A 14,902-nucleotide genomic window follows, 5' to 3' on the forward strand; every position below is an offset into this window, starting at 1 on the left:
ATATACACACACACACACACACACACACGCACACACACAAATATGACTCCATCTCCTAATTCCCCATCTGGACAGGACACTCTTCTAACTTCCACTCTAAAGCTTTCTCCAACTCAGTAGAGACTTAAAGAGGAAGCTCGTTGTTTCACAGACACACACACACACACACAGGCCCAAACGTAACACTCAGATGGGTGTTCACTGGCGTCGTTTTACATTCAGTACCATTTTTAGCTCTCTCTTTGTCAATCACCAAATGTTAATTTTTCCATTTTGAGAACGTCTGTCGGTACAAACATCATAGGTGAAACTGAACGACTGAAACAGTCCCTCTTTCCTTCTTCCTTTTATGACTAGTGATGGAGCAATAAAACCGTGTCAAAGACCCAGGCTGTTTTCTTTTTCTTCATCATGCGACTCTGAAAATGTCGTGAATGACAGTAAAAGTAACCATGGAACGGTCAAATCACAACACTTGGGAAACACACTGCAGAGTGGCAAATCATCAGAAATGGCTATGCAAAAGTATCCAGAGGACAGAGTCGCGTAACACCACCCTGAACTTAACTAAACTTCAAACTACAGTACAGACTGTAACACTACTAGTATCGGCAATTGGTATCGGTATTGATATCGGTATCAGCATGAAGAAAGTCAGTACAGACTAAATGACAATCATACCCTCATTACTGTCTTCAGCCCAAGCATTGTCATTTTGGCGCATTCCCGATATTTACCATGCTATTTACAGAGACGGACACATCTCTACGGAATTCTCAAAATAAATATTTATTGGATGCCTGAGCGGTTAGCGGCGTCTTTCATTTGTCAGTGAGACAAAATGTAAATCTTTTCTCACTTGGTCATCTCAGACAAGTCTCACACTAATGTGCTTGGTGGATTTCAAAATGTAAACAGCAATAAACACAGGTAAATACTGGTGAGCTAGAATCAGATATTAAGACAATAATTCCATTACTGGGAGCCAGGCGAAATAATGTGGAAAAAATGGGTGAATTTCCCTTTAAGAATTTTCTGAGTCACAAACAGGAAACTTGGCCTTTCGTTTTCTCTGTCCTTAATGATTAGGCGATTAGCACTGCAGACGACAAAGTCTCCTACTTCTGCCATTCGTTATGTATCATACACCACGTGCAAAAAGTCCAGCACAGAAATCCACTGGCTTTTTTTTTTTTTTTGCCAAATGAACAAGGCTACAGTTTTCTTTTGAGAACGTTAAGCAGAGAAAATACACAATCCCATTTCATTAGTTATCAAGGTCATCCTGACCAAATAGCTGTCTGGAACCATTCTTAGGAGCAGCGCTCTATTTAATGCGACAACTGTTACATTCACGTATGATGTCTAGACCTTTACGACATATAGTGATTAAATGACATAAAGGGAATAAATAGATCTTTTGTATTATTTGGCTTAGTTGGTTTGATTCATCCAGTAATTCTCCCTCTTCCACCCACAGCGAACATTTGCGATGGTTCATCCTAGCCGTCAGGACAAACAGTACGAGCCAAAGACTCAGGACTCAAATCATTCTCCAATCGGTCAGCTGATGTCAGAGCTGCTCTCCCAGATGGGACAGCCTACTGCAGTGTGTGTGTGTGTGTGTATTTAGGAAGCCAGGATTACTACAAAAGCTTCTGGTAAAAACAGCACGTCAGGTGACCTTTGACCTCTGCAGATCAAGATCAAGAAATCTACAACACTCTGCATCTGAATTCTGTCAAGCACACACAGACACACACACAAACACACATACACATACAAAAGAAGAAAAGCTTAACAAAAGGAGACTGAGCCATTCTTTGAGTATTCTCTGTCAGGTTTCCACTCACTGCTTGGGCTAAGGGGAAAAAAGGCACAGAAAAACACTCAGAGCAGCTCAGAGGAAGACGATAATGAAAAAGTGGTCGTATCAGCTCTTTACACTCACTCAGACTACGTTTTTTACTCCCGCCTAAGACAACAGAACTGAAAACGTTGATTCCAGTCAAGGCCCTGAAAAAGGACTAAAAAAAAAAACGTCATTTACACAAGGCCTTGCAAATGAACAAGCTTCGGCGAGGAGGACGGTGGGAGGGAAACTGTGTTGGTTTGAATGAGTCAAACGGTGACTCAGTCAAAATCGCTCTCTGAGGCCCTGTACAGACAGCCCTACACTGGACTTCTCCGCTGCGGACCACTCTGCCGGGAAACCGGCCTGTGTGTATGTGCGTCTGTGGGAAAACCCCACGGAAGACCACACTTCTACTGAGAGACCATTTTTACAGGAAGTGCCTGAGAGACCAGTCACTCAGAGACCAGCCACAGGGAAGGCGAATTTCTGCAACCTACATACTCACAAAGACGCTCATATAACTTCACATTAAATTCAACTCAAAGATTCAGAGGCAGATGAGAACTGCTTTTTACTAAAATCCTCACTGACATTTTAAAGCCTGGCCTTACTTAATTCCAGCTGAAGCTGTGTGTTATACACAGTTTAATATTGTAAAAAGCCATGGTGTGGCGTTGACAGAATCCCCACACCATTTATGGAGAAGCTGTCAAATGTTAAACTGATGAAGTTTAATTTAGGCTGGGAATCGAGGGGAAGCAGATCAACACTTAACTGAAACATATATGAAACGCCACCGAGGTGAGCTGTTTGGTGAAAGCTGCAGTTGTGAATCAAACGGAGATATGTGGCAACCCCGATGTGTGTCACTATGGTCGTGTGACTAAGAGGCTCTGACACATTCATCTAGCAGTCATGAACATAACACAGAAAACCAAATGACCCTAACCATGGAGCAGAACACAGAAAACCAAAAGACCCTAACCACGGAACGGAACACAGAAACCAAATGACACTAACCATGGAGCAGAACACAGAAAACCAGATGACCCTAACCACGGAACAGAAAACAGAAAACCAAATGACCCTTACCACGGAACAGAACACAGAAAACCAGATGACCCTAAACACGGAACAGAACACAGAAACCAAATGACCCTTACCATGGAACAGAACACAGAAAACCAAATGTGACCCTAACCATGGAACAGAAAACCAAATGACCCTTACCACGGAACAGGACACAGAAAACCAAATGACCTTTACCATGGGACAGGACACAGAAAACCAAATGACCCTAACCACGGAACAGAACATAGAAACCAAATGACTCTAACTACAGAACAGAACACAGAAAATCAAATGACCCTGATGAACTGAACAAAACGCAGAAAACCAAACCACCAAAGTGACATTTTTGTCAAAACCACAAAGTTCCAGAGAACACTGAGAGCCAGAGTCTGAGACAGATGCCAGAGGTGTATTACCAAAAAAAAAAGGCCAAAGACATGTCAGAGAAACTAGTGATGTATTAAAAAAACACACACACACAAACTATATCATGGAATGGAAAAAAACATGCTCAACAAGTGAGAGAAACATCCCCAAAAAACAAAAACAAGAAAAATAACCGAAAACAGAAAAACACCGCACACTTCAGTAATCACAGTGCTGAAACGCCCAGTTACACGGCTGGAACATACCACTCCCAAACATTCTGTTAAAAAAAGGGGGGAATCCAATCAGGGTTTACATACTGATATGTGCCCACACTACTGTTAAATACATTAAGCTAATTTAACATTCTCATAGCATTTGAAATCTGTCAAATGGAAAAGTTTGTTTTTCTTTTTCTATGTAGTCAGAAGACAGAGAAATACCAGACTTGTAACGATGAAACACTTATCCACTGTCAGCCCGTGTGTATAACAGTGATGACAGAGCTGTTGATGTGTTGTGAGAACAATACATCAAAGAGGAAGAGTTACAGACATTACAGTCAAAGGAAGAGCAGAGAGAGACAAGATCAGAGGCCCAAACTGACACAGAACACATACAGCCTCTGATGTAATTAACCTCAATCCAAACACCAGCTCCTTGTGACAAAAGTCAGGAGTTTGGTCTGTGCACAGTGACGGAGAAACAGAGAGGAACACGCAGCAAAACTGGGGCTGCGTAGAAGGGAACAGTTGGAGAGAAAGTTTTATGCTTAGCTTTGACTAATAATTCTAAATTCTGCACGTGGACAGTGTACAAGACCTTCAATGCAAATTAGTGAAGTTTTTCATTCTGTCTCCTACAAGCCGTTTTCATAGAAATAACTTCTTTTGTGGTAGAGTTGTGAGGCGTGCTGAAATTCATGTTTTGTATGGTTTCATGTCTGAATTGTTCCTGTGAAGAGGACTCATTATTTTACATTAAAAGCCATCCCAAAAGCGAAGAAAAAAGAACTCAGCCATATCAGCAAGCACCCTAACACCAACATCATAGTTAGACTTTGCATAGTGTTTTTTGTTGGTTTGTTTGTTTGTTTTAATACAATTTAGCCTCCAAACCCCTCCCTGAATAGTATGAGTCGAAGCGAACCAGACCTCAGCCAAGCAGATCAAACCAACATCCAGCCCGAGTCAACCGGACCTAAGCAAAGCAGATTAAACCAAGCTCCCTGAATGAACAAGACCTAGGCAAAGCAGACCAATCCAAGCTCCTCCCTGAGAAGCAGGCCTGAACCTCAAGGAGTCTGACACCAAGGGGACTGGGTAATGCTTCTGTCTGACCAGCTGTGAACGTGCGAACGATGAACAAAACCATGAGGACGTTCTCTCGTCCTCCTCAGTAACGGTCACCAGAGAGCTGGGAGTGATAAAAGTACTGATTCTAGCCCATGTTAGAGTACATATCAGTTTACAAGCCAACACGGCACCTTGAGCAAACCACAACCAAACACCCCTCCCCCACTACGCGTGAAACACGTCGTGCATTCGGAGAGCTAGGAAGAGGTGGGGGGCGGGGGCTGAAACGACAGAGGAGAGCTTCACAGCTTTTGTTTTGCATGCTGCTCTGTTGTTAGGTCAAACATCAAAAAACAGCATCATAAATCTGTCCATAAATCCAAACACCCCCCCCCCCCCCCCAAAAAAGAAAGCCTTTCACGTATCTGATAATCTGACAGACAGGAAACTATTTCTGTCATAAAAGTGATGCTTTTACTGGACGAACTTGCGATCTCAAATTGAATTTTGACAGTGCCTAGACAGCTTTGGAGGGAAGGTTAAGGCAAGCTCCTATACTTTTCATTACTGTAGATATGACAGAACGGGCCTGTTAAATAAACGACACCGAAAACATCCAGACCGGGAAAGCTCTCCAGTGTTCACCTCCACTCCACTGTGAATGCACCTATCTCCATGACACAGAGAGGAGCAGTGTTGTGTTTTCAAAGGCCAGCAGAATGCTGTTCGGCATTCCACGCAGACAGAACAATATGACCTGAGGTGACATGGACAGAGTCAACACCGCTCGGCCGACCTGCAGCTTCAAGGTTAGGTCTCTAGAGACTGAGCTAAAAAACTTCCTCATCGTTTTGTCCAGGAAACTGGGAAGCACACGATCAAGACTAGTTCATCTGGAAGACTAAAGAATCATTTTTTTCCACAAGCACCACAACCAAGTGCTTTGAGAAGTAATTCGTGGGTTGATTTGTAGAGTCATAGAGATTAGACAGCATGTTAGAGAGCATGTTACTGGACGTGCTTTAAGTGACGTCTCAGCAAGTTCACACACATTCAACCTCTGATCTAGATATGAAAGGAAAACGCCAACCACACGGAGCTGAAAATGTCTAAACCTCCAAGGATGTTTCAAATAATCTCGTTTGAATTTTTTTATCTATTTATCTACCGGGAGGCAAAGCGCCTCTTTTGATGAATCACCACTTTCATTTTCCAAATGACTTCGCCGCTCAAGTGAAGTTCCGAGGATCTCGCTCCGTTTATCTTTTTACGAGGACGCATAGCAGGTTAATGACAGCAACAAGAGTACAGGACACCCTATTGCTACTAATAAAATTCACAATTTAGAGGACCGGGCTGTGCGCTCAAAAGCAGATTGATTGGTACGCGGTTAAGAGGCCACGCTGTGACGAGGTGGCTCGATCTGCCACTAGCGTTAGAAAGTATACAGCTAGCACGGCGAAATGCACTTGCTCCCAGTCAAGTTGGAAATCGCGACTAAACTTGCTCCCTCACAAGGTACTTTGTATCTCTTTCACGCAACACCCTAGTTTAATGGCGAGTGGATAAGTATATTCACTTTGAAGTGTAAAAGTGCTGGCCTTTCGAATGACACTTCTGAGAGTTCCGTTAACTCCAGATTTGAAGAGAAACACATGCGCCAGCGAAGCGTCACTGAAAATAAATATTTATACAAATGTTAAAGAGAACCATTCTGTTACCTGTAGTAATAAACATCGCTCTTGCCAGCACTGAGACCCGACTTCCGGATCACCTCTTCTTTCTTCCAGCCCGGTGGAAGAGCCGGGCAATCCATCCTCTTCCTCTCCATTATCATAAAGCTAAGTAGTATCTGTTTAAAAGGGGAGCTCCACTCCGACTGATAACACACTCAGAAATGTCTGTTGGAATATCCACAGCCGTTATATGATAACTACTTAAAGCTAGCTGGCTCCTCTAGCCTTGAAGAGTAAAGTAGCTAGATGACAATCTAAGTAAATCCTCTAAGAACTACGTTAACTTTCGCGATGTAGTCGATACAAGCCGGTAAAATCCACGGTTTATCTTTGTCTTCTGATATGTAGAGCGGGTCTTTAATCGATCATCAGTTATGTCTGGCTACATAACCATACCCACGGTACCTCTTGTAATCCACGGCGGTGGCAGAGTAGAGCTGTGACGCTATGAAATTTCAGCACTTCCCACACACTGACCGAGCGCCTGGCAACCGCACAGGCTCGAGTATCGCCCCGCCCCAATGGAAGCCTCCCGTCACTTCTCGCCACACAGGACTCGCTCTGCTCACGGTATGCTCGTGATGCAATACCACAGAGCAGACGTAGTGTCCCGGGCCAGAAACAAGGACCTAGAAAACTAGACAGTTATAATAAATAAACAAATAATTAAATAAATAAATAAAAGTTGGAAAACCGAGAATAATGTTCAGACAGTTTATTTACAGAAAAGTACAAACAAAGAGCGGCCTGGATATGAACAAAGTTGTGCGTGAATTTTAGTTTATTTTTGTTTTTGTTGTTTTACACATTTAAACACGTAAATGGTGCCTTTCCGAGTACAAATATGACTAACACATTCTCCATAAATTTTGTTTGACTTTAACCCACATAATTTTCATCTTCTGCATTAATGTTACCTGTTATTCACACTGAATTTGAATTATATTAACTTCAAAATGTTTAACTCAGCTGGCTGTATCTCAGACACTGTTAAGACAATGGAAGTGTATTTCTGCCTCCTAACATCCGTACCTTACATTACCTGTTTTGCTCTGCTGAACCTGTGTACAGTAGCTTTACTGTACATAAGCCCAAAGCAGAATCAAACTGTTAGCTATTTCACTAGACCAGAACTTCTCAAAACTTTGCAGTCAGACTTTAGGCATAGTTAATTGTTGTCTAACTTCATGTATGTCCACAGATTGCATGAGAAATCATATGGAAATTGTGCTTTGCTCAGCACTGAATCAAACTTAGCATGTTTGAAAAAGTCCCAGGGACACCCTCTGTGAGAAAAGCTGACATTATTAAAGGTTAGCAGTTAGCTTTTCATGCCGCAATCCATACTCTTTGTTATCGTATAATCTCAATGTGGTATCTTAGACATGGTATCTTGTGTCATTTTTTATTTTGTAATGATTAAATATTACATCCTGAAACTAGTCACTACTAGACAGCATGTCACCAACATAATTGTTGCAAGTTTGACATGTCGCCGCCAAGTGTTGATACGGTGACATTACAACCTGTGAGTAATGATAAGAGGGGAGCAGCCTGATTACTCTAAATTCGGGAATTTTGGAATACCCTCTCTCTCTCTCTCTCTCTCTCTCTCTCTCTCTCTCTCTCTCTCTCTCTTTCTCTCTCATGGTTCTAATTTTGTCTTTCTATGCTTCTATCACAGTCAATTTAGCGTATAGGTTTTATTCTGTATGTTTTTGTATAATCACCTTAAGGACTTTTTAAAGGGAATTACAATTAACTTACTGACAATTTTCACATAACAAAGCTTTTTTGAAAATGTTGTGACTAAAACTACACTTTGAACATTATTAGGATTTTTTTTATGTGCAATCAGTTAATGAACACATCACTTTGTATGACAAACACTTATTTCAGTTATTGTGACTTGTATCCTCCTTTTTTGACAATGTTGTGTTTTTCTGTGTTCTTTCCTTTTTTTTCTTTTTCTTTTTCTCCGCTCAACAGATAACACAATACAGACATATTTAAGTTCTAGGCTGAAGAAGCAGAAGAGGTAAAGTACTTTTCATATCACTACTAACTTCAGTACACATATTCCACACTCATTCAACACATATTCTACACTCATTCTATACATATTCTATACATGTACTACACATACTCCACACTCATTCTACACTTATTCTACACTTATTCTACACAGTTGGGGCACAGATGACTCCACTTATAGGCCTAGTGAGAACTCCCAAAGTGATCATAAGCCTTATGTCAGATGAATTCATTCTCATGCTGTTTACAAGTTTACAAGTCCTGGTGAATCCCAAACATCCTACACAAGTTTGTAGGCAAGCAACCAATCCAAAAAAACACACCTATTTCAAAACATCTGATTATAATCACCAAGCACGTGGTTGGCTGGCTGGGATACCTACGGAACTGTGATGTCCTGTAGGTTCTCTGGAGACTGGACAAGAAACACCACTAGAAGTCAGTTAATGTGTTTGATTTTTTATACCAATATGATGTTAATGTGTTAATACGACTAGCATGATGAACAGATGTAGAAAAAAAGAACAAACTGATACAAATCCATGTGTTGATTAGAATGGACCAACACATGGAGCAGTTTAGTTCCTCCAACAAGCTGCAAAAATTACTCAGATGTGATCTTGTCTACATCTTACCCTCAAAATAACCTTCAGAGATTAATGCAATTTGAGTCAAAGTGGTAAAATAACTTTCTGAGTGAGTTTATTAACCAACATTCATACAAGGACACAGAGTGATTATTACCATTCAACTGGTCTGTATAACCTATATAACCTTCATATTTATTCTTATCTTTCAATTAAATGTCTTAATCAGAAAACAAGTTCTCATGGTCTCAGAATTTGTTGACTTTTGCTCTGATCATCTTTAAAAAAACCACACAGCCACAAACACCCAATGACATTTTTTTCCAGTCAATCTTAAAGCATGACTATGCCATGAGAAGAAATGGGACATAACATGGTGAAAACTGGTTGGCAAGTAACTCCCCACATGGAAACACAAAGACCTCCCTATAGGACTTTGAGACCCATCTCTTCTTCCTTTGACAGAGGCCTAAACGACCATTTCCTTACTCTACGCATACACATCAAAGGAGCTTACAACGGCCCTGCTCAGTGTAGCGCAAGCCCGACAACAGCTAATGACTACAGGGGGTCACTGGTGCTTTTGTTGTCAGCTCACAGTTGGTTTGAAAGACTACTGGACCACAAAACCAAAGACACTGAGGGAAAACACACACACACACACACACACACAAATTACATTATCTGTATTCTGCCTCAACAGTCTAAAGGTTTTGATAGACAGACAGTGATACATTTCATTTTTTGTCATCTGAGACATCCATGAAGAAGAGCATTTAGATTCTGGAGGCATTTTATACTGTGGTAATTTTAAAATGTGGTATTTTATTTCATCAGACAAAACTATTGTTGTTTGAGCTATTGGACTCTTCTAAAAACATGTTCTGTGTTGAAAATTAACCATTACCCAAAAGCCACTTTAACTGAAATACTGTAACTGAGCCTACAACCGCCTCTCACCAGTCCTTACTTAACTTTAAATACAACAATATCTTAATCTCAGAGTAATACCTAACACTCAGATTTCACAGAAATTAAGGGTTTAATAAAATAGCTGCAACCTGAGGTCTGGCGTCAGTTTTCAGAGAGCCTCTAGGTTTTCAACAAATAAATACACAGATTGAACAGAAACATGAATCTGTGAGACGTTAGAGTTCCGTCTGGTAGAATTAGTGTCCAAGATCCCTGGAACTGAAAACCGAGGTAGTCGTGAGGGTTTTGCGAGGAGTGTTGCTATTTAAACTGTGTTTTGTGTAGTGTTTCTTAAAGGTGCTTGAGATGTTTTCACGTGGATTTTAAAACTATTTTTTGTCGAAAGCTAAAGGGACCCCAATGCAGAAAGAGTACTAAAATGATGTAGCACTAAAGAGTAAAAAATTGCTGGGGTTTGTGAATGGCCTTTCTTTAAGCTTCCTTTAAGCCTCTTGGTCAAAGATTTCGCACGAGTTACCATTAATTCAATTGAAATTTTAAACGCACGTATCCAAATACATGACCTGGCAAGAGCTACATAGGTTGGAACCACTGGAGGCCGCTGTTTAAATGTATAATAAACTTGCTTACGCTAACATTGCGCATGAAAGTCTTATCAGATAATGCGCAACATATATCACAGTAAAAACAATTTCAAAATGATGTGTCATGCGGCGTGTTTTCCCCCGTCGACGTTCATATATGCAGTTATTTCGTATCATTAATACCAGTTAATGATTCCACTGCATAGAATGTGCGCGAATCCAATAGGTATTCTCAGTTTGGACTACGCTATGACGTAGCTCGAATTTCCGGAGTGTAGCCTCTGTTGATGCAATCAGCTGATGAAAGTGCAGCTCAACTTCATGACTGTACTAAGGTAACTTGTCACGCCATTTATATCGCTGCGTCGAAGCGGAGGACTTCTTTGATGAAACTTCAAAGGTATTTCTGCTTTTTATTCTTCAAACTCTTAAATACTGACTATAGTGATCACGCAGTGGGTTAACATCAGGCTGCCTTAGGTATCAAGATGGCTAATGCTAGCAAACTACGATTAAACCCAAGCTCTTTTTAAGTTATTCATTAGGTTGACAACACACCCTAGTTAGGACTGGTCGGTTTCGCTAGTGCTGGGACAGGTAATGTTTCGGATCATGTGAGTTGGCGAGCCCTGCTGAACGTGGAAGTATGTCGTTGTGATTGTGTCATACATGCCATGCCTGTGTCTTTGGATTCATAAAATAACATATGTATTGGCTTTGACTTTTTATGAAGCGTAAGTGCAGCATATTTTTTAAAAGCCTTGAAGTAGCTAAGTAGCTAGCTAACGAACGAGAAGCAAACATTCCTCTGCACTTAAGATCAGCGAGCTATGCTTTGCGTTAATAAAATAAAGTCTCAATATGTGGAGAAACGAAAGCGACAACCCCGTCTCATATCGTGCCGCCATTGCGAGAACTGTGTGTCACCATCCCGCGGAGATAACGAATGTGTCGATAATTCGGCTGTAAAACTGAGGTATGAGGAGGCGAGTGTGTGGTGTTTTCATTGTTAGCACGCTAAATTCTGCCGAAAGATTCAGGTATCTTGTTCGACGTGTTTACATGAAGCCTTTGAATTAGACAGTCGCAGAGACAACGAACAAAAACAACTTTTTTTCAGTTTTGTGTGTTGTTTTAAGGTGTACTATATATATTGTTATTGAAATAATGACTGGATTTGTATTTGCACTCTTTGTTTCACTCCGTGTGCAGGCATCGCAGTGGCCATTCGCGTAGCATACGTTCCTCGAGTTAAGGAGAGAATGGCCAGTGCTGCACCGCCGGCATCCGGCTCCGCGGCCTCCGACAGCACAGGCCCCGGCTCCAGCTCTAGCTCTGGCTGCGGCTCCGGTGGCCAGACCTCCGGAGAGAGCAGCGGTCAGGACAGCACATTCGAATGTAACATTTGCCTCGACACGTCTAAGGACGCGGTCATAAGTTTGTGTGGCCACCTCTTTTGGTAAGATATGCTTATTTAAAAACAAACAAACAAAAATATTAGAAAGAAAAAGAAATTTTATTGTCTGTGGATCTATAAAACAGTTGTTAATTGTTTCTTATTGTGCATAAAACAGTAATTGTTCACTTGACTCATAACTTTATTTGTGTTCCCTTTCCCCTGATGCACCTTTCCCCTGCTCTTCCATCACAGCTGGCCCTGCTTGCATCAGGTATAGTGAAAAAAGTTGACCATATTCTTCTGGGCTACTGCAAAGACAATTCCAGTTTTATGCATATTTGAAAGTCAGTGGATTTTCTTCTTCTTTTTAAGAGGAAAGTGTTTTTTTCCCCTGTGTGTTTGCAGTGGTTGGAAACGAGGCCAAACAGACAGGTATGTCCAGTGTGTAAGGCGGGAATCAGTCGAGACAAAGTGATCCCGTTATACGGAAGGGGAAGCACAGGCCAACAGGACCCCAGGTAAATTAGACGTCTCCTACCGTCTGCTGTTTTTTCTGTCACGTTCTCCACCTGGCACATCCGTTTTTCATACAGTGGCTGAATGGAAGCAGTTATGTGTCTGCGTAGGCTGCAGTTAAGACAGGGAACAGTTCCACTGTGGTCTACTTAACGTCCACACAATTTGTCTGTTTAAGATAAGCTGACATGTTCCTGCTGCTTTATGTCAAGTCATCAGAAATAAAATTTCTCGACCCTTATGTGAGAGATTTTTTTTCGTTTTTCTTTTTTTTTTTATTTTATTATTTGTTATCTTCTTATTTACCCTTATTCATGTTAGGGAGAGGACACCTCCCCGACCACAAGGACAGAGACCAGAGCCTGAGAATCGGGGTGTAAGTAATTGTCATCACATCCATCCATAAGTGTCAGAGACGATCAGGACTTTATTACAACACATTATGCCCTGTGTTCTGTTAATTACATACACAGAGGAGCCAGTGGTAGCCCTGCTGCGCTTGAGGAAAAGTTTGCAACATTGGCCCCGTCGTTGCTCTAGCCCTTATGTGATGAAAGGATTACGTGGGATGAGGTGGTTGGGGTAGCGTTAAGCTGTTAGTAATTCATTAGCAAAATGCTATTCCCAGTGAGACTTATTAAGGATCCTCTCTTAAGGACGAAAAGGGAAAGTGCTCTCTGGTGCCCTCACGGATGATGATAACATTTTGCCTTCATGATTGCATCACATTGAACTCTCTCGTATCTTTTTGGCAATAAGAGCTTCATTTTCAGATGTCTGAAGTGAAATAGCAGTGTAAAGAGAGTGTAGTACTGAGCCAGTTCACTTCTTGTATTGTATTTTGATAGTTAGAAGACTAGAGCGCCGTTTGGTTTTAGCACTGGTGAAGATTTTACTGGTCTCTCTTTTTCTGCATGTGTGTTGTGTTGTTACACTGCATTTCCACTGCTGGTTAAAGAGAGCTGGGTTTGTTTTTTTGTTTGTTTTGTTTTTTGTTTTAATTTCCTGGTAGGGATTTCAGGGATTTGGCTTTGGAGATGGTGGGTTTCAGATGTCTTTCGGTATTGGAGCCTTCCCCTTCGGTATTTTCGCCACGGCGTTTAACATTAATGACGGAAGACCACCGCCAGGTACGTCCACAGCGAAACCCCGCAGACAATCCTAAATGACCCTGATTACTGATCTCTTTGTCAGCCCCTGGTAACGTAAACTCTGTGAGACTTTTCTCGACATCCATCCCTTGACGTAAGATCAGTAGCATGTTACACCAGTACTGCTTTGTAATGGTCCCACTGGGAGACTCTGGTCATCTACAGTTGGGAATCGATGTAAGAATGATGCATAATTTTCATGTCATCTCATACTACTCGTTTAAGGAAAAAAAAAAGTAGCTGAGGTTTTAGTGTGTCTCTCAGACCAAATAATCTGATAAATTTTTGGCTGTTCCTTTCCCAGCTGCCCCTGGGACTCCACAACACATGGACGAACAGTTTCTGTCACGACTCTTCCTGTTTGTAGCGCTTGTGATCATGTTTTGGCTGCTCATCGCCTAAAACAAGCACAACCTCTCCATCGAACGAACATGTGTACAGGCATCTCTTTGTCTGGTGACGTGACTAATAAATAAATGGACGTCAGCCGCAGAGTTTGCTTATCTCTAAGTTAAACTTTTGGAGAGCTCACTGTGTAAACCTGTCCATCTTCGGTATTGGTCATACTTTTTTGTGTGCATTCAGGTCATTATAAAATGGTTTAAGGAGAAAGGTGTGCCAGCCACTCTTGGCTCACAGTTTGTGATAAATACTCGAGACATGTTTCTGTACTACATGTATGTTACAACAACAACACAAATGTAAAAAATGTAATTTTATGAAATCATATATTGTTCTGTTCTTGTACTGTTTCAATCCAGGTGTAATTTTAATAAAATCTCATGTCTTATTTCTCAAAATATTTGATGGTATTCATACTTCAGACCTTTATGGTACAGTTACGGCAAATGACAAGGGGCTGCTCTCACACATACCTACTTCTCTACCCATCTGAATAAAGGCAGGTTTCACCTGCCAACAAGTTACTGCGTCAGATTATTCATATTCCTCTCACGAATGCACTGATTGCATTTAAAAAATAATAGTGTAATTTAAAGTGCCACAATGGCACTCAGTTACCCAAAATATCGGCTTCCGGTTCATGAATCCAGATGAAATTGTACCATTCACTGTTTCACAGTATTTCACCTGCATTATATTATGTCACCTCAGATCTCTGGTCGATGTATTAAGTTTATGACATAGTTTTTTAAGGTCCAATTGGCGTAAGAATACACATCCTTAATTTACTCAGGATTCACTTGTTCAGTTTTGTCAGTCAGGCAAGAGCAATATTTTATATGAATGTTATCATCCTCTGTCCCCTAGTTGCTAGTAATGTGAGATGAGTTTTTAACTGTGGTACTTTTACGGTTGTTTTAAAGCTGAACCCTCCGGTGAGCAGCTCTTCAGAAATACTCTTAATGGCAACACT

The 14,902-nt window shown here is 41.1% G+C and overlaps 2 protein-coding genes across 3 annotated transcripts in view; one reads left to right on the plus strand and one right to left on the minus strand.

Moving 5' to 3' along the window:
- mbd2 (methyl-CpG binding domain protein 2) overlaps positions 1-6,762 on the minus strand; it is a 36,322-nt gene extending 29,560 nt beyond the window's left edge. The window contains exon 1 of the mRNA XM_030783822.1: positions 6,309-6,762. Coding sequence (XP_030639682.1) covers positions 6,309-6,424 — 116 coding nt within the window. The 5' untranslated portion in view covers positions 6,425-6,762. The remainder of the gene's footprint in view (positions 1-6,308) is intronic.
- A 4,004-nt stretch (positions 6,763-10,766) lies between these two features.
- rnf185 (ring finger protein 185) lies at positions 10,767-14,327 on the plus strand. 2 transcript variants are annotated; one of them, XM_030784040.1, is made up of 7 exons: positions 10,767-10,861; positions 11,674-11,920; positions 12,113-12,131; positions 12,266-12,378; positions 12,698-12,752; positions 13,389-13,506; positions 13,832-14,327. In XM_030784040.1, exons 2-7 carry the CDS (start codon positions 11,724-11,726, stop codon positions 13,927-13,929), a joined length of 600 nt encoding a protein of 199 aa, XP_030639900.1. In that variant the 5' UTR covers positions 10,767-10,861; positions 11,674-11,723; the 3' UTR covers positions 13,930-14,327. The 2 variants fall into 2 exon arrangements, with proteins under 2 accessions (XP_030639900.1, XP_030639901.1); XM_030784041.1 differs by having other exon boundaries at positions 13,398-13,506.
- Positions 14,328-14,902: the final 575 nt, after the last annotated feature.

The sequence above is a fragment of the Chanos chanos genome, chromosome 9, assembly GCF_902362185.1.
Source record: "Chanos chanos chromosome 9, fChaCha1.1, whole genome shotgun sequence".
Classification (NCBI taxonomy): domain Eukaryota; kingdom Metazoa; phylum Chordata; class Actinopteri; order Gonorynchiformes; family Chanidae; genus Chanos; species Chanos chanos.

Bases quoted from the DNA above. Each gene is read 5' to 3' on its own strand.
- rnf185 (XM_030784040.1), top strand. From the start codon at position 11,724: ATGGCCAGTGCTGCACCGCCGGCATCCGGCTCCGCGGCCTCCGACAGC. The intron at 12,379-12,697 runs GTAAATTAGACG...TATTCATGTTAG, and splicing joins ACAGGCCAACAGGACCCCAG to GGAGAGGACACCTCCCCGAC. The intron at 12,753-13,388 runs GTAAGTAATTGT...ATTTCCTGGTAG, and splicing joins CAGAGCCTGAGAATCGGGGT to GGATTTCAGGGATTTGGCTT.